This window comes from Colossoma macropomum, unplaced genomic scaffold, assembly GCF_904425465.1.
Source record: "Colossoma macropomum unplaced genomic scaffold, Colossoma_macropomum, whole genome shotgun sequence".
In the NCBI taxonomy this organism is placed as follows: Eukaryota; Metazoa; Chordata; class Actinopteri; order Characiformes; family Serrasalmidae; genus Colossoma; species Colossoma macropomum.
This window is the reverse complement of record NW_023494785.1, coordinates 30767077-30786810: the sequence shown is the minus strand read 5'-3', so window position 1 is coordinate 30786810 and position 19734 is coordinate 30767077. Positions and strand designations below refer to the sequence as shown.

General features: G+C 39.3%; 1 protein-coding gene across 2 annotated transcripts; it reads right to left on the bottom strand.

The window, feature by feature from the left end:
• Positions 1-10585, bottom strand: tp53inp1 (tumor protein p53 inducible nuclear protein 1). Of its 2 annotated transcripts, none has more exons than XM_036590399.1 (4): positions 10333-10585; positions 8060-8370; positions 4023-4374; positions 1-2419 (listed from the first exon to the last, which is right to left on the bottom strand). In XM_036590399.1, exons 2-4 carry the CDS (start codon positions 8181-8183, stop codon positions 2167-2169), a joined length of 729 nt encoding a protein of 242 aa, XP_036446292.1. In that variant the 5' UTR covers positions 8184-8370; positions 10333-10585; the 3' UTR covers positions 1-2166. The 2 variants fall into 2 exon arrangements, with proteins under 2 accessions (XP_036446292.1, XP_036446301.1); XM_036590408.1 differs by lacking the exon at positions 10333-10585 and adding an exon at positions 9738-10283.
• Positions 10586-19734: the final 9149 nt, after the last annotated feature.

The window sequence follows — 19734 nt, the reverse complement described above, 5'->3', positions numbered from 1 at the left end:
TTTTAAAATCTGTACGAAAACATTTATTGAAAAATAAATGCACATAAATTATACTGACAAGTGGCTGTTTTGAACACAACTAAAACTGATATTAATTATGGTGGTCACAAAAAAAACAAAAAGAGAGAGAGAGAGAGAGAAGTTGGTGTACATTTTGTATGAGTCCAAAATGTAAGAAAGGAGAACAAAATGTTGCTAAAAACACCTACTCCTTTGGCAAAGTGCTGCATTATTCCAGTAAACTAAAAATGAATGAAAGCATAGCCTATCACTATGCCACGCAAACTATTCTTCGCATGTGAACACAGAAAGAACATTTGCTACATTAGCATGTAAAACGTTGTACAGAGTGAGTGGCTCACAGAGACAAGTTTATTCCCCTGTGCATAGTCATTTGCTGTCCCTTTGTCCCTTTGGACAGGTTTTCAAGTTCGTGATTGATGCATTGTTGCACTGTTTAACCTGGAAGGCACAAGATCCTCAAGACATTTCAAGGCAAAACAAAATCCCTGTTTTTAAACATTAAAAGTCAGGCTACTGAAGAAAAAGGGAAAAGCTGCTCTTCCAGACAGAGATACGTGGGAAAATGGGGAAACGGCTGCATCACTCAACAGTCCCTTTAACTGCAGAAACAATGCATTGTCTGTTACATTTTCTAGAAATAAAATCAAAAAGAGTGAAACGAACAGGGTAATGGGGCGAGGGAAACTCATATCACGCAGAACAACATGTCTACATCCTACGTCTGTCCGCAGAAACAATGTCTTACAAGTCATACAGTGACAAATCAAGACCAGACTCACGTTCACAGGAGATCATGAATATTCCTTTGAGTCTAGTCTGCACTTCATATCTAGCAGTCCATTCAATTGTCTGAGACCCTGAGCTCGGCAGTCGTCAGAAATTCACAATGCCAGATTTGCCAGATCAGAGAACACGTTTTAAAAAAAAAAAAACATTTCAAACACTACCAGACTAACATTTCTGCTACGCTGGGTTTAAATATTAACTTCACCAAATATGACATTTTCATGTAACTGATCAAACATAAGGCATACAACGAAACCATGGAAAGGTCACTATAGTGTGAAGAAATCAAAACATTTCTGAAAAAGAAGAAGACTAACAGTTTTACTCCATGTTTGCAGGTCTTAACAGTCAATCAAGAAAAGTGTTTTCACAGTCCTAGGACAAGCGAGCATTCAATTTTGCTTAAAATGATCATTAATTACAAACATTTCCACAAGGCAATGCACACAATGACAAATTTAGAGGTTCTCCAGTATGTACAAAGATAATTAACACATTTGTCAAGTAATCTGCATTTTAGCAAAGAGTACAGGTGAACTGATAAGACCCTGAGAAGTGTACTGCAGATTCAGAGTGAACGATGATTTTAAAAAATATATATATTACAATAAAACTACGCTTTAGTTTTGTTTTATACATCCGTTTCAAGACTAGCACTACACAGTCATACAACAACTGCACACTATCATAAGAAAAACAATGCTTTTTACTTACATACCTTACACTGCAGATAACAACTTCATACTGATATGTAATATCATCAATATTTTTTTTTCCTTTTAAAAATATTCGGGAATTTATTTTTTAAATAGAATTTTACACATTGTGGAATCTACTGCTAAAACAAGGCTTTTAGTGACAATACACCTAATAAAAGAGACAAAGTAGGCCGCCTCACTCTTATCCAGAGAGGTGCTGCTGATTAGTTTACTACTGTGATTAAAAAAACAAAAAGAAATATGGCTTTACAGAAAGACATTAGATGTTCTGAAGTAAGTAAGGCAGAAATACAGACTTCCTGCATGTTCAATGGAATTACAGAATGCAAAATAAATGCACTTCTCAGTCACACCAGATGGAGCTGTGGATGTTGAAGGAAGTACACACAAACACCTTGGAACATTATCCACTGCAGGATTCGTGACAATTACAATACAATGCCATCCAGGAAGGAGCCACAGAGCCGAACGGCGCCTGATTTGGACATACGCTCAAGCAGACCGGTACCTGCGCTGGAGTAAAGTGACCTATGCTACTGATTTTGAAGGACTCCGTTCCATCTGTGGAAAAGGCTTGATTACCAGTGGAGGTGGGCTACTACAGGGAGTTGTTTGGTGGAGCACAGTGGGGACAGCCTCAGTAGTTGTACTGCCTCTGCCCGGGCTGGTGAACGTGGCCTGCGGTGGCTTTGGCCTGCCTGGCTCCCCCGTCACGGAGCAGGTTAAGGCGGCGGAGGGCATTGCGGGACAGCTGTTGGCGCTCCACGTTTTCACGGATCCTCTGAGCCAGGCGACTGTTTTTGGCCTGCTCCAGGAAGCCGGCACGGGTGGCAGTGAGAGTGGCTGCATAGCAGTCAGAGGGATGACTCGGCCTGCGCTGAACTTCAGTCCTGCAGAAAGGTGGATGAAACACAACTTAGACCACAAATGTTTTAAAGCGATGGTTCAGACATTGGATCACTCCAAAATGTAGTCGAATGAGTAAAGTACTATACAGATGGCATTAGTTTTACACCAAGAAATGGGGTCTTGCGGTTTTACCACAGGACATCTGTAATGTTTATGACAGATTGGCACAGGATAAGAAGTCTTGGTATAAATGACAGTGGATATTCAATTTGTGCATTACGGTGTCAGAAGTTCTCCATGCAATATATTCTAGGGAATTCTGGGACAATGGCGATATCTGATATTTTTCATGTACATCTGTATGATGCCGATACATAAACGTTTATATAATATGGAACTAAATTCAGCTGGAACTGCATTATGGATATGTAACATTCATCTTTAGAGGGTTAAAAATGCAGTACAACTACTCAAATGCAGACACTTGAGCATAATAGGCTAGAGCATTCTAGTCATCCAAAGTACAATAAATATGTAATCAAATAAATATCGGTTTGAAATATCAATTATGTCTGCCTAATGCCGCTAATTTCATTTTTTAATGCAATTACCTGTCGATACCGATATGATTCTGACATATTGTGCATACCAAATATATTCAGCTACTCATAAGGTAAAACATGTTCAAATGTTTAATTTAATCATAATTTTGTTCACCCTAATCATCTTAGCTGTCTTAGGTAAATGCAGTAAGTCACTATTGCCATTAGCCTGGGAATTTACAACCCACAATCAACATCAGCACATCAAATAAAACTTTTTTGTCTATGATTTTGGGGTCATGCATGTGAGATAGGACAACACATATAGGCTTGATTTGGGCCACAGAGTGCTTCCACACTTAAGAAAAACCTTGAAAACTCCTACCCGAGAGGGTATGATGAAAAACTTAGACATGTACATTTTGACGGTATTAATATAAACCAGTGGGTATTTTACCGTTCATTTATGGTAAATAAAAGCTGTCAGCTTCTTTACTGACACAGGAACGCACAGTACGTAAAAATAACATGGCTGATTCAGACTGACTGAGAAACACTGGTAATCGGTACATCGCAGGATTTGGGACAATTACAATATAATGCCATCCAGGAAGGCGCCAGAGAGCAGTATGTAAAATTAACAAGGCAAAGTCCGATTGACTAAGAAACACTGGTACTCAATACATTACCTCACCACCCAGAGTAAAACTAACCCCATCTGAACAGTGCTTACGATATGTTCATTGAAGTTTACTCTAAACGCTATAAGCCTATGAAATCTTGCAGCTACTGAGACACTGTATGACATACCATTCTTTCAAAAATAAACCAAAGTATGAGCAAATTCAGGCTTCAAGATGAGTATTTTTGGTGATTTATAGACAATAGTAGGTCATGTAGTATCAGAAACCATATTAGCACGTCTATTTTACATTACTTAACAACTTTTGCATGACGTTAACCTGGTAGACATTAGCTTCCAGTACTTGTTAGGTGCACTGACCATGTAGGGAATTGTGCAAATATGACTTTTGGCTGAAATGTCGTTTTAACTCATTTACATTTCATTTTAATCACACTGAATAAAAGAATTAAAAGCTACCTGAGGATGGTGGGCTCGCAGGAGTTGTCCTTGGTGGGGCGGTGGCGGGAGCTGTGCACAGCGTACACAGACATGCTGGGGTGCTCGATCAGAAGGTTCTCCAGAGGACTGGTCTCCAGCAGCACTGGAGCCCTGCCTCCTGCAGTGAAGCAGGGTGGTGGGGTGATGAACCAGCTCTCCTCCAGATCACACGCTTCATCAAGCCTCAGGAAACCCCCATCCTCAGGGTCTGTGTCTGCCACAGAGTCCAGAGAGGAGCAGGAAGAGCAGCGCAGAGGGCAGTCTGGGCCAGCCACGTCCTCTGAGCAGACCTCCACCAGCCCATCCCCGCAGGCACTGGAGCAAGCCTCCGCTATAAAAATATACAGAGAGGAGTCAGCATTTACATTCCTCTACAATAATCTTTATGAAAAAAGACCTCACAATGATTCAGTTTGATCACAATACATAAAAAAACAAATGACCGAAGAAACTATTTACACAGCAGGAGAAACAGACAATAAAAACAATGCACTAAACTTTTAGGATTTTTACAATTAAAAACAGGCTGAGATTTTTTGCTTGGATTAAATATGCACACACTTTATTGAATGTTACTAGAATTGGTCATATTCGATTTTAACATTCTAAAATCAATGCAGTCTTATCACCACCTATAGATTGACACATCAGGTCATTTTTAAATCAATTCGGTTTTTAAACCCATAGGATAACATAAGGAAATAAAAAAAGAATTTTATATATATATATATATATATATATATATATATATATATATATATATATATATATATATATATAAATAAAAGGGAATAGTTAAACACAGCATTTTAAAATGTCCTATCACAAAGGAAAAGAAAAAATGCTCAAGAGGAAAACAAACCAACAAAATCAATTACCGTGGTTTGTATTTTGTCAGCAAAAACTAGCAGAGAAATCTGTTTTCATAGTTCAGTGCTATTTTTACTCTGTGAGGTTCCTGGCAGCTCATCAAATATGGTGTAAACAATATGGAGTCTGCATGGTGTATTACACAAAACAATCTCTAGGTGGCACTGCAGCACAAAGTGAGTAAGACCAGGCAGCAACACAAAGCCCCAGCAAGTTTCCATGGCAATCCTACCCCAAGGCTACAAAGGATATTCAAAGGAGGGTGACCATTAACAGATTATTATAATTAAAGACCAGTATAAAGTTTGACCACTGTCCACAAACAAACATTATGTGTGTACAAACCTTTAATATATTAATAAACTAGTCAAAGAATTAAGATTTTTCTATTCTGAGCTGTAAAATGTTCCAATACTCGTTTTGGATGGAAGAAATAAAGCTCTTGAGAATACTGCAAATAATGTGATGATTATAGAGTAAACAAATTTTGTCTGGGATTCCTGGAAAAAAACAAGTAATGAGGGTCAGACGCTCTCCCATTAGAGAGCCCACCTTCAGCAGTTTTTCTCTGAAACAATTACATCTAATATCCTACAATGACACACAGACCACTAACTTTCTTTCGCTGCGCACCATTAACATACTTTACCTAATCATTTTACAGAAAGCAACTTTCTTATTTTGTACTCTTAAAAAACGAATGGAACATAAAAGCATTCTTTGGACAGATGCCAGAGAAGAATCACCTTTTGTTCCCTTTAGAACCATTTTATGAATGGTTCTTTAAAAGAAGATGTGCAAGTGTGAAAACCTTTCTAAAGTTTAAAGGGGGATTTTATAATTAAATGTTTATGATAAACTAATAAATAGTGAATAAAGTAAATACAGTCATTCAGAGTGGTTTGATGTGAAATACTCTGTTCTAGAGAAAAGAATCAAAGTTGTTCACAGTGCTGATGACAGGAACCAGACGTCTGAAGAGCTGAATGCCTCTTAAAGCTAAATTATTTAAAGCCATTTACACAAAATGGTTAGGAATATGCTGACTGGTGACCAGACATTGTTTTACAACAGTTTTAAGATCAGATTTTGGCCTAAAATATATTTTTCAAAATCAATTAATGGCAAAAGGTTACATTCAGAGCGGCAAAACGGTACCCAGTGAAAACATGTTTTTGTTTTTACCACAATTTTACCATTATTAACATTATATTAAAACCTCAGGAGACACATGTATGTTTACTGGCTGCTTTGGATAATAACTAAAATGGCTATATTTGCATTGTAGACATTGAGACATTGATTGCTGGTTTCCATCACTGCTGTCAAGAAATCTGTGTCAGCTGGTTTCTCCACAATGCACCATCACATCAAAACCATTCTGAATGACTCTGTTCACATTAAAGCTATTAAATTATGTAGCAATGCTGAAAAATATAGGAGTTCCCCTTTAAGAACCTCCACATTATATACCAGGTCCTATATAAAATGAAAGGTTTTTCTTAGAACCATATGGCCAAGCCAAAAACCACTTGAGAACCTTCAGCATGGTAGAAAATGCTGCAAATACTTTTAACACAGCATTCAAGTAAATAAATATGCAAGACAATAGTTCTTAATATCAACTACATAACCTTGACCCATATTCACAGCTGCAGCAACTGAATAGAAAGGAACTCAAATGTGTTTACATCTACAACTTTTAAGGCCTACACAACCTTTTTTTCCAAAGCTGGGTGACTGCCTGCTTGCTGTCACCAAACATTTAGGTACTGTTGCAGATCAGCTGGTTAAAAAGAAGGCCCTTAACCCTCTTACAGTGCTCTTCACTGTCCCCAAGAAGCCAATTAAACTCTTATCCACTCAACACTATGGACCGATTGGAGAACATCCTCTGTCCAAGCGAAAAGATCTCACGATGTTTTCGTTTTGCAGTCTGAAATATCTTGTATTATTTTTCCTATCCTGCTGACCTGGCCATTAGCCACTGTCTGGTCCTTCAGATGGCTCTAGAACTCAGCTGTGGGCAGGAAAAATTCTGCATTCATATCTCTCTGCTCAGCCTGCTGTCATTAAGGTGAAAGGTAACCAAATGAGGGCTATATTTATTCTAACCCCTGCAGCAGACACTGTTGTGTGATATATTAAGAGGTTTGTTGGCCGCAGAACCAATGCCCTCCTCGCCCTCTGCGGCTCAAGCCCCCACCTCAGAGAACTGAACCGAGCCAGACAGATCTCCTTGCACCTGAAATATCCACACCCTATATGACGCGAGACAGGGCTGTGGAGCCACTCGTGTTCGACTGAGAACTGTCTATGTTGTTGATATTTAGTTAGGGTAAACTGAGGTCACTGCAAACCCCAGCAGGTCAGAAGTCATATAAGAAAGAACACTAAATATGAGAACAACATATCGTTCCACTTCAGACATTGCGTTCAGGGTGCTGAGAAAGTCTGGGTACTAATTTAAGTCTGAAAACTAGTTTCAAGTCTAAGAATAGTTTTTAAAGCCTGTATCATGATCTTCAGGCTTAAGGGTTGCCAAGTCAAGCTTTATAGTAATGGGGTGAAAAATATTCTAGTGATTGTACTCTGGTCTGTCACCGCTGCTCAAAAAGATCCTAGAGGAAACATTGCATTACTCACTATACCACACTCAAGGCCCTCACAGCTGAAGAAGACAGAACTTCACATTAAAGTATCAAAGTTACTTTAATGTAAAACAAAGCAAGTCCTGAATCTTCATTTTATCCATAACCTATGACTATTGATTAAAAATGGACCTGTCTTCTTTTGTTCACTGTAATGCAACTATTAAAGTACAAGCCTAATGTGGCCAAATTGTACAATGAGCTGTCTTGTTTTGTAGCTGTTGATACGTAGCAGCTCCCAACTGACACAGCTTGAACTCAAATAAACAAACATTACTCACCGCTGTCCTCTAAAGGTGTTACAACACCAGCTAGAAGGCCATGACATATCTCACTGCATTTTTTAACGGATCAAAACACAGTCAATTCACATTCTGTTTGATTCAATGTAAATATAAGATTTTGAAAGCTAACAACTGTGGAACACAACAGCGCTCAGCTCAAATAACTGCGATCAGGTGATTTTGCCGTAAATGTAACAAGGCTATCACTCACCAAGGTAATCAACAAGGATCCACTCCTCGTCGTCTTCATTTTCATTAAAGCCCACATCTGCAGGACATCCACTGGCCTCCTCCATGGCGTCTCCAAACAGGATGCTGGTGAACCTCTGGAACATGGTGAGGACGCTGGGAGAGGAGTGGGCCTGCTAGTGGCTGAGGATGGAGCTCTTTGGTCATCAGCTGCTGGAGCCGCTCACAGAGGTCTCCGAAAAGGTGCTGAAGTGCATTAGTTTCTTCTTCTTGTGTAAAGAACACCACTAACAAAGGTCAGTCATAGTGTTCACAAGTGCAAAATCAAAGGACCTGTGGACAAAATTAGAGAGGAATCTATCATTATTTACCCAAATTTCAGATAAGAGACAAGAGCAGTACCAAATAAGAACATGATAGAACAACAGTTATTAACAAAAGAACCCACTAACAAATCCAGACAACTATATATATATGCAGGTGGTCATAAACTCAGTAGTGACATTTACCCATTATTTGCAGAAGCACTATAAATCTTTAAGACTGTGTTTTGAAAACTGGTTTTAATGCTATGTGGTAAGGCATCCCAAAACTGCACAAGCAAGACTGTCTAGATGTTTCACTCAGCCATAAATTGTATGTTTATCCTCATAAAATGCCAAAAGGCTGCCAACTTGTTCTGAACGACAGTCCCTGCCCAACAGAGTACTGCCTGTAGGGTCATCTATTCTAGGTAATGATACACCACTTCAGAGGAAGCTGATACCAATGACAACTGCTCTTTGTGTTGATCACTCTGTTCAGAACTATGACTCACGAGGAACCTCTTATCTGTTGTTTTGCATGTAACGACAACAGAACAGCTGTGCAATGAAGCACTGAGAGCTTCCCCTCAACCAGCTGTGTCTTTATCTGACAAGCAGTCGATTCACAATCTCTTGCACCTGCTCAGCATAGCTTGCTTTGTCTGTGTAGGAGTGTGTGGGGCTCTGTGGGGTCACCCACTGCACAGAGCCCAAAAGAAGAGGATTAATCACAAAGCCTCATACAGACATTCAGAAGGTTCTGTCATGAATCAGCTGTATTAAACAAAAGTCAAATTACAGAAATATGCAGCATTTAGGCTAAAATACTGCTGGGCAACATATTATATATGACATTGTGTTTTTGTGATATATGTGATAGATAATGAGTGTTATACCCTTGTCATAATGCCCCTAAAATAGCAGTGTTCCTTCTGGTTTATTTAATTTTTTGTTCTATTTTGCACGCTTTATTCATGGTATAGGTTTAAATATATATATATATATATATATATATATATATATATATATATATATATATATATAAATCTAATCTGCTACTGTGATCTAGTTGAAAAATATCACCCAGGCATCACCCAGGGCCAAAATGAAGGCATGCTTGAGGAAAGTACACTACTTTCTTCCAAGTTTAATGACTGGCCTAGCTGGGCTACTGAGGATAACACTGAGCAGTACTGGACTAAGAAGACTAACACTGAGCAGTACTGGACTAAGAAGACTAACACTGAGCAGTACTGGACTAACAGAACTAACACTGAGCAGTACTGGACTAAGAGGACTAACACTGAGCAATAATGGACTAAGAGGACTAACACTGAGCAGCACTGGACTAACAGAGTTAGGAACAAAGACAACCGGCATCTGAAGCAAACTTACTGAAACACACGGTTCACAACAAGCGCGTAGTTGTAATTTACTGGCGGCTCTCGCTGCCTCTGTATCTTTAGTACATGGTCTAGGCGCATCTAATCGTCTAAACGAGTCTGAAATGAAATGATGTAGCTTTGGCCTGCCTTAAACAGCTAATGTTGTCGATGCCTACATAAGCAGTGGGGGAGGGCTGAGTAACTCTACACCCACCCACAGCAGGGCGGACCACCGCAGCAGCAGGCCTGCTGAGCCAAACCTAACCCCTCACATCGGCCCAATATCATCGGTCAGCTCACCCAGCGAAACACAGCAGTGAACGCAGTAATCAGGGAGGTCGGGAAGGTCAAGCCCTCCAAAAATATGCTAGGTATGAAAAAAAGCATATTTGTACGTTTCTCCAAACCTGCGCTTTTAAAGCTTTAAAGCAAACAAAAGTTTAGGCAAGACTACTTAAGAATCCCTGTCGAAGCAACTTTTTAACAGCTTACACATGTGAGTGGTTAATATGAGTGTTTTACAAGACAAAAACCGAAATACACTCAGTTCAAAAGCGCTGCTAACGGCTGCTGCGCTAAACGACGAACAACAAAGAGAGACTCACCTGCGGTGAAGTACTGTAAACAGGAAGAGGGTAAGCCCTTCAAAAACACGACAGGTCGCTTGAAAGTTGAGGTAGAATGTGTTACACGATATAAAAATATATAAATATAGCTATTGTGTGGAAAAACTGACAGTTTCTGGACCCTCCGAGTCGGAGCTTTCAGCGGCGTCTCTTCTGCAGCGGCGGCGGCGGCAGCAGCTCCTCCGAGTGCGAAGCGAAGCACTCTCTTTGTTATTGTTGTGGAAAATGAACAGCTGATCGCTGGCGACGTCACTTCGCCCAGCCTATGGGAGGGACTCGGTCAAACTTCACCAGCCAATCAGGAGCGGCGCTCTGCTCTGACTGACTGTCACCAACGCACGTGATCAAACAAAGCGAGACAAGACCAGGCAAAGCGCCTCAGCTACACAGCTACACGGCTCAGAGCGGAGCGAGGCGAGCTGACAGGAACTGGACCTTCAGCAGCGGTGACCCATTGTGTGGACTTGGTTTTGAGGTTGTGCAGAAAGTCGTTCTCCAGCACGTCCTTCTGTCAGTAGATACAAACTGCTCCATTACAGGGGTGGATTACTGAACGGGTCATTGGGGCCAGTGCTTAGGGGCCAAAGACCACAAGGCTAGATGTGGCTCAAATGCTTGGGATAATCCACTGTAGACTGTAGCAACATCACACAAACGAGTATGAATGTGCACAAATTACTAAACAGATGAAAGAAATGAAGAAATCTTATCCATTGAGGCAGGTTTTCTGTTTTCCCTTATCTGACTCATGGGACGTTGTTATTGTCAGTCAAATGAGGTGTTGGCGTTTACTCTTTCATGTGTCTAGACTACTTCTGTTACAGCACTTATAGAAATTCACTGCATACAAAAAACTGTTACAATGTAGACCCAATATGATATTACACATGAATGAGGATAATCAAAACAAACAACACATTTCCAGTGCTGCTCACAATGGGCATAATCTTACTTTTTTAGTTTTTTTTTTTGTTATCGGAGGGCCCTCCAAACGGGCCTCACAAAACCATGATCCATCCCTGGTCCATTAGTGTAAATGCAATTTATTGATTCATTCACTGATGTCTGTGATTGGAATTTTAAATTTCCTTTGGTTATGCTCTCTGAGTATGTCTCAAACCAATTTTTCTAATAAGTGTAATTATTTGTTCACTGGGAATTACAGGTTTTCTCCAAAACAACAAAAAGTCCAAATCTGAAAATGTATGAAAATTTCATGTGATCAAAAACATGCAAACTGTTAATTGTTCATTCAAAGTATAGCTAAATAAAATATAATCACTTCAGACCAATCAGCAGAAGTTCTGTAGCATTTGTCTATATCATACTGTTAGAAATGAATGGGTTAAATAAATAAAAAAAAGAGAGGATTTTTTTAAAACTAAGTTTTGAGAGGCTGTATCAAACGAAGTGAAAATGATGACACATTGCTGCAAAAGATGTAGGTCACCAGTTCTAGGGATTACAAAGACCCCCCTCCTCCAAGCAGATGGATCTGAAGAGGCTGTTCCGGAAAGGGGGGGACTATAGAATCAAAATGGGGGATTTAAAAGGAGCTGATTGAATAAGCTACAACCCCCTCCAGGCACTGAGCAAGACACCAGTTTAGACAAAGCACTTTCATATGTGCAAGTCTAGAAACTCAGGGCAAGTGAAAGTGTTTATCAAACCACTCTCAGTTTAACCTCAAACGTTATCATTTTTTAGATCTCATTTGTTTCACTGTTCAGAATCTCACCTCCATGCATTTGATAGCACAGAGCACGTTTATGCTACATGCAGAGTATTTAGTTTTTACAGCACACAATAAATACAGAATATGTAATTACTGCTTTGTGAGTATGAATAAATAGACAGATAGACAGATATATAGACAGACAGATAGATAGATAGATAGATAGATAGATAGATAGATAGATAGATAGATAGATATTTTTGTGACATCACAAAAACGATTAATTCAAAATTGGCTTTATTGCAGCTTCTATATATTAACTGTATTGACTGAGGGATGAATGATACATTTTGAAACTTTAACAATGTTTACATACGACTTCAAACATTTTTATTTTCCATTCATATGGGCCCTTTAAAATGCACCCATCGCTGACAGTACTTGACTTCAATAATGCTCCAGTGGCTGAATGCAATGAGATCCTCACAGCAATGTTCCAACATCTACCTCTCAGAAGAGTAGAGAGTAGAGAGTAGAGACAACAAAGTCACTAATAATACCCTTGACTTCTGGACAGTGTAGATAACTGCATTAAAGAGGCTGTTTGAGGCAGTGAGGAGAATAAGGGTGGAGTGATGTACAGAGTCATGTTGCTCTTTGTGCTCTCTGCTGTGTCATTTCCTGTTGATGACGGAAAGTTGGCTGTTAAATAAAGGCTCAAAAACACTCCTTCCTGGGTCAGGAACAGTGACAGTCCCTCCGTCAGCTGGCGACCTTGCTGCACTCCTTAAGGCCACGACACAGTCAGTGACTGTTTAACAAGAGGAGCACACTCTTCCTACTAAGCAAATATTTTCTTACTGCTTGTGTTCCGATTGCTAAAGAGATGTAAAGTGTGAAGCAGCACTCTCACATACAATGTGATGTTTTCTTCTGTCCTCATGACTGTCTCCTCTGTGCACAGGCCTCACATGATCACTTGAAAACCTGGACATGCTGTGTTCCTTAGCTAAGATTGGTCTTAAATCCAAAACTGGGTTAAAAAATAATAATGCCCCCAGTCTAATAACTAACATACATTTTCCAGCAAGGTGGACCAATCAAAATGCGATGCTCATATTTTTTTTTCCATTCAAATTTTGAAGCCCGTCAAGCATAAACAACCCTAGATGTACTGTACCGAAACCCTCTCAGCAGGCTGCCGCCTGGCTTATGTAATTTTGTTAATGTTTAGGGCATGTTCAGGTTCAGGACGTCTTGTGCAATAGCAGTGAGGAGAGTTCAGTGACTACGCCACTGTGTTTATCAATTACATGTAATCAGGTGCACCCATCGTACTGAAGCAGTTGTGTATCTGAGCAGAATGTTTTTTTCCTAGAAGGCTGACATCATGTTTCAGTTCCTGAGTGGCGTGTTTGTGTGTTTGTGCCTATATATATACACACACACACACACACACACACACACACACACACACACACACAGTGTGTACCACCAAAATGGGAACTTACTGGAGAAGGTAAAAACATGCTTAACTTTAAATGAAAAAGTTAAGTTAATGGAACAAGATGACCACTTCTGTTGGTCAACTCATCATGAAATTTTAACGCAACATAAAAGGTAATTGGAGTTTTCAAATTACATAAAAAAGCAAAAAACAATAAAAATTAAGATACAAGGTATTTGTGTGAATCTATCTTTAAGGTGTAGTTATTGCTATATATGTTCATATGTTCCCTTGTGCACACACAGCTTGTGTAATCTCCATAGCAAAGCATTGCTAATAGAATGGGATGCTATGGAGCTGCTACACATGAGCCTAAGATTGCCATGCATTGACTAGAGGGGTATAAATCCCCCAAACATTGGGTGTGTGGAGCAATGGAAGTGTGTTCTTTGGAGTGATGGAGTCCTGACCTCACTAATGCTCTAATTGGCTGAATGCAATCAAACCCTCACAGCAATGTTCCAACATTTAAAGTCTTCTCAGGAGAGTAGAGGCTGCAGGAGAGGGGGACAAATTAACCTTTAATACACGGGATAACAGAAGAAACGTTGGATGAGCAGGTGTTTATAGACTTTTGGACATAAAGTTTACACCCCAGTTGATGACATCAGCATGTCAAAAGTCCTTTCTGATACTCTGGAAAGGTCTATTTATTTTGCACACAGAACTCAGAATCAGTTCAGTAAAAAAAAACAAAAAACAAAAAACAAAAAAAACTGAGTGGGCAGAGCAGCTAACATATGATTTAATAATTACAGTGAAGAGAGCTGACATATGTTGTAACATTTACAGTGTAGTTATGTAATGTAATCAGATACAAACAGTCCACTAAGTGGGTCAGATTCTGTCATGTTGAGGAAGAGCTTAAAGCTGGAGTTTGGCCATCAAGGTTAAAATAATCTGTATGTGGTCTTATGTGGGTCATTACCACCTACGAGCCCCAGCAGCTGACATAGCACTAAAGGGGAATTTCTCTGAATTTTCAAAAGTTCTGCAAAATGGTCAAAGATGTAAAATCATTCAGAGTGGTTTGATGTGAAATGCTGCATTTTATAGAAATGCACTGAGCGAGAATTGTTCACAGTGGTAGTGACAGGAACCAGACGTCCACCTCTAAATGGTTATTAATACACTGCCTGATGCCTGAGACATTGTTTTACGATAGTTTTGAGATAAAATTTAGCCCAAATAAATGAGATAAAATTTTGCTCCAAAATTGTTGGAATAAAATCTCTTTACATTAAAAGTTAAGAATGTTTTTGCCCCCACCCCTTGTTAAGTTACAGATCTGGAGATTTTTCTTTGGACAGCAATGATTTAAAAACTCATGTAGAAGATATGTATAGGTTCATTGGTCACTTTGCATAGTAAATAAAATGGCCCTATTTGCATAGTAGACACTGTGACCCCTGGTTGTCACCACTGTAAAGAAATCTGAGTTGGTAAGTTTCTCTACAACAAACCATTTCCCATCAAAATATTTTGGATGATTTTAATTTATTTTACGTCATCATTGAATTATGCTGAAATTTTGAAAAATCAGTGGGCTTCCCCCTTAACTCAGTAGACTATCACCATGGAAAAAAAAAAACAATCACTTGACACAGTTAGATAGGGAATGGTTAATTTGTACCAAGAAGCTGGGTAAACAGCACAGCCGTCAAATCAAATGGGAACAGCAGTGGAGCAAGGTAATTTGTACCAAATGAACAGAACATTTGGAGGGCAGGTAATGTGTAAAGTGAAGGTAATGAGAGATGATGTAAAGGAGCTTACAAATTGACATCTGGGTAGGGGATTGCATCAGCTAAACGGCACAGACATGTGGGCGGGACCAGCCTGAGGCAATCAGACGACAGACAGGTGGAATATTCCTGCCACTCGACACCATAGACTGACTATACAGCTTTATAGGGGCATACAGTATGCCACATCAATTAGCGTGAGCAAAAATCTGCTGTGAATCACAGAAGCTAGAGCAGCATATCACAAAATGTACATGCCCAACTTTGTCTATCCACAGCCCAAACAAGTCAGCTCTGCCTCACATATAACGCAAGATGTATTAGCAGTAGTCGAACATGACCTGTTAAATGAGCGTTGCATATACAGAGCATGAATCATGCACTTGAGCACACAAGGTTTCTTATTCAACATTTAGTTTATTTTATATTATTTTAGTTCTTAATACAAATAACAAAGTAAAGTATTTGTATCAAAATGTTCAAAATCAAACTCTTCACCTCAAATTCAAACAGTAATGTCCAAATTGCAGGGTCAACAAGCAAATAAATCACGCTGCAGTACATTACAGCTATTGCAGAGCTTATGCATGCATATCAGAGGTGGAGCGCAGTTATTATGGATACCAGTATGCTAAGCAACAGTGTGGAACCACCCATGTTGACAGTGATTAATAAAAACCATGTCAACGTGAATGTGGATCATAACGTAGTTTCATTCGACAAATTACCAGATTCTTCTGATATTAATTCATTTATTTTATTTAAATTACTTTCTATAGAAATGCATGACCTCAATGAACAAGACAGTATATAAAACACAAGCTGATATATACTACTGTTCAAAAGTTTGGAATCGCTGGCCATAGTAACATTCTTTTTTATTTTATCTACAAAAATAATGTTTACAACGTGTATTTGAATTTCACAAACTATTCACCAAAATGGTATTTTTAATCAATCAATAATTCTTTAAACAAATAACACAATAAATAATATACTGTAATTATCTAGTTACATATTGGAATCATTGTGTACATTTATATACACAACCAAATTGGTTTTATATTATTGAAAATGGTGATTTCAAACTTTTGAACGGTAGTGTAGAACCTCAACCATCATTCAGACTGCCCTGATTTACTGTTTGAGTGTGCAGTACATGGAAAAAAGTAAAATGTGAAGATATGGAAGAGATGGGGCCTCCTGAGCTGTACAGTGGAGGAGACTCACCCTCTCACACAAACATCGCCGAACAGAAACAGTGCAGTAACTTTCTCACAGTTCAAAAGCAATCCATTAGCACAGAGGTGCGCAGGTCAACCATGCCAACAGAGAATTTTTCATATACAGATGTTAGGTCCAACCCTAACCTCACATCTTACACCTCAGCTCATCATGATCTTCAGGAGCTTTCTAGTGAGTGAGTGAGATCACACTCTAAGGAAGAAGATTTAGCAGACCTTCTTTCACATTAAAGGAGAGATGAAACATGAACACTGCATGACTAGAACTAAAGAAATGGTCACATGGCTCTTAGACCAACTGGGTCAACTAAAGCAAAGTGTACTTCCTGTAAGGGGTCAGATGGGCAAACTGGATGGAGAATCTTCTGCTTACCGCAGATGTAGTCGATTAGACATTTTTGGTGTCCAAATTTAGCTTATTTATTTCAGTGCTGGAGCTACAAGGCTAAAGTTGCTAGCAAACCCATTTAGATGTCAACAATCACCCAATTCTCTTGTCAACACATCCCTAACTGCTTCGATCTGCCCAAACTGCACCCACATTTTCATTAAGGTTGCATGGACTTCACTTGCTGTGAACTATGAAAAGCAAAACTTTACCATTTAAATGAACACAGTGTGCAGCCATTTTATTCAACAGGTGGTGTAGCTACACAGTGCAGTTAATTTTTTATAGTTCACAGTAAGTTATACTGGGAAGGCTGTGTGACTATAATAAAGATGTGGACATTTAAGTGGGCTGAGAGAGGTTTTGGGGATGTATTTCAAAGATTTGGGTCACTACTGACCTCCAGCATTTGTTAGCAATGTTAATCTTGTAGCTACAAAACCTGGATTCCAAACATGTCTTGGCTGAGCAAATACATCCAAGTTAAGTGGAAAACTGTTTAAATTAGATTTTTGACCAAACCATGCCATTAAGCAATTGCAGAGAGGGCCACATGATCGTCAAGCCACCAAAACCGTCAAGGACCAAGTATCAAACACAAGATTAACTTGAGCAACTCTCAGTAGCACACAGAAATAGCAGCTTATTACAAAATCATAAAAATCCATTGGCCCCTTCCATCACATGTTCGAGGGAAATGTCATCAGATACTGGCCTAATAGACTGGAAAAATAACACCACAAAAATAAAGTGGGAAAAAAGGCATCTGTCTCTGCCTCCCTTTCCACTCCTCTCTTACTACAAGCCTGCTATGAATTATATGCGTTTAGGCTTTTATATCTCTCGCTTAAAAGGAAGCAGCCTGTTTTGACAATGATTAATAAAAAACGTTAATGTACTGCTGTCTTATGATATTCAACTATAGACTAAAGCAGCTCACTTTGCTGTACTGCTGCAACTAATGACTCTACAGGCTCTACTGAGCCAAGCTGATTACCTTTGTACAGTGATATTGTACAAAATTGCTTTAAATACTGAGCCGGCAGGTAATACAAGGCACTAAAACCAGTTAATCCTAGCCCTTACATCTCTTGTTCAGTTAGGTATTACCTCCCAACATTTTAGCGAACACATCCTGGCAAAAAGCTCAGATTCACTAACTAATGAATTATAAGTGTGTCAAGTCCAAAGTCCATTTGGAATTTCCTTGTTTCGCCTTCTCAAAGTCTACAAAAAACTAATCAGTGCATGAATTTACAATGTGTGCCCAGGGAAATTGCTTACGACAACATACACCGTAGGCCAAGACCATAATAAAAGCCAAATGGGGTCACACTGTTTTCAAAATGAAAAGAGTGAAGGGGAGTACGGAAAGGTACATTTTCATTCACAGTTCAACCTGGTCTGGTTCTAGGGCAACAAGCAGAACATCAAGATAATGAAGGACCTTTCTTAAGGTTAATATGCAAGGCTGGTCACCAAAATGGAAGTTCCTGAGGTATGGAGTAAACAACACCAAACAGGACAATACTGAGAAACCATAGCGCACAAGCCAAGATGCCTGTTAGTAAGACTGTAAAAGCCACAAAATGAGGTGCCATAACTGAAAGTATACGCAGATATGCACATTCACTTTGTCTTTCTAGAGGAGCTGACACAGCTACATTTGAGCAGTGAGCAGACAGTTCATCTGCCCTTTGACTCGTAGTCTAATTGTGTTTCGGGTCAACGTTTTTTCCGTTCATTTCCAAAGAAAAGCCTGTCTGAAAGCAGCAGAGATAAGGAATGTTCTGATTGGACAGTCCTCACTTTAGTGCTAGGCTACCCAGTTTACTGAGAAATCCTGCCTTGGGAAATAACTCCTTAACTATCAGCAGGAACAAAAGGCTCAAAGGCTCTTTCTCTGTTTGTCTTTTAAACAGTCCTGTTACGATAAGGGCTAACTGCCACATAAATGTTTTCGATTAACAATTTAATTAAACTTTCATGTTCATTGTATGCAAAGTACAAGCCTGAAGTAGCCAAATTGGTTGACTTTTTGCTATTTGCTTCCTTCCTGTCAGCACTTTAGTATCAGAGGTGGGCGGTATTCAATTGTTTTAAAAGCATTGTAGAAGATGTAAAAGCATGTAAAAGCAGTTGTGTCACAGTCATTGAATAAGTGTACAAAGTGCACAATTCAAGCCATCACTCAAAAATGCCAAGCCACTGAATTAACGAATGCTGCCAACTAGGACAGAGGAGCTGCTTAGCATTAGCTTATCTAGAATGACAACAGCTCTGGTCACCACAGAACATGTTTGATTCTGGCTAACTAAAGCACAGAACAAGTTTCAATGATTCATATCTGAGGGCTTAAAGCAGGGTAGTCAGGCGACTGTTGTTGAAGCGAAAGAAAGGCAAAGTTAAACCTGTTGTGGAGAGTTTGCATCTTTAGCCTTAACGTTAGCTTAGCGGACAGGCTACAGACCTAAACAGTGCCACAGACCACAGCACAGGTTTAATTCTTACTAACTGGTGCTCTGTTCACACAAGTTTAGATGATTAAAAGCTAAAGTAGCTAAAGTGTGAGAATGCAAAAGTCAAGTGACTGGTGTCAGAGTGACAGAAAGAGGAAATCAAACCCGTTCTGTGTTGTTCACAACTGTAACATGTTGACTAAGCTAATGATAGCTTAGTTTGCAGGCCAAACATGAATGACTGGTGTTGCAGTGAAAGCTGAAATTGAACGTATTCTGTGGTGTCTATAGCTCTTAGTTGTTGCTGAGCCACAATCATGCTTAGTTTTTTAAGGTATTTCCTGGCTCCCCCTCTTTCTATCA

Bases quoted from the DNA above. Each gene is read 5' to 3' on its own strand.
- tp53inp1 (XM_036590399.1), bottom strand. From the start codon at position 8,183: ATGTTCCAGAGGTTCACCAGCATCCTGTTTGGAGACGCCATGGAGGAG. The intron at 4,375-8,059 runs GTGAGTGATAGC...ATATTTTTATAG, and splicing joins GATCCTTGTTGATTACCTTG to CGGAGGCTTGCTCCAGTGCC. The intron at 2,420-4,022 runs GTAGCTTTTAAT...ACCTTTCTGCAG, and splicing joins TGCGAGCCCACCATCCTCAG to GACTGAAGTTCAGCGCAGGC.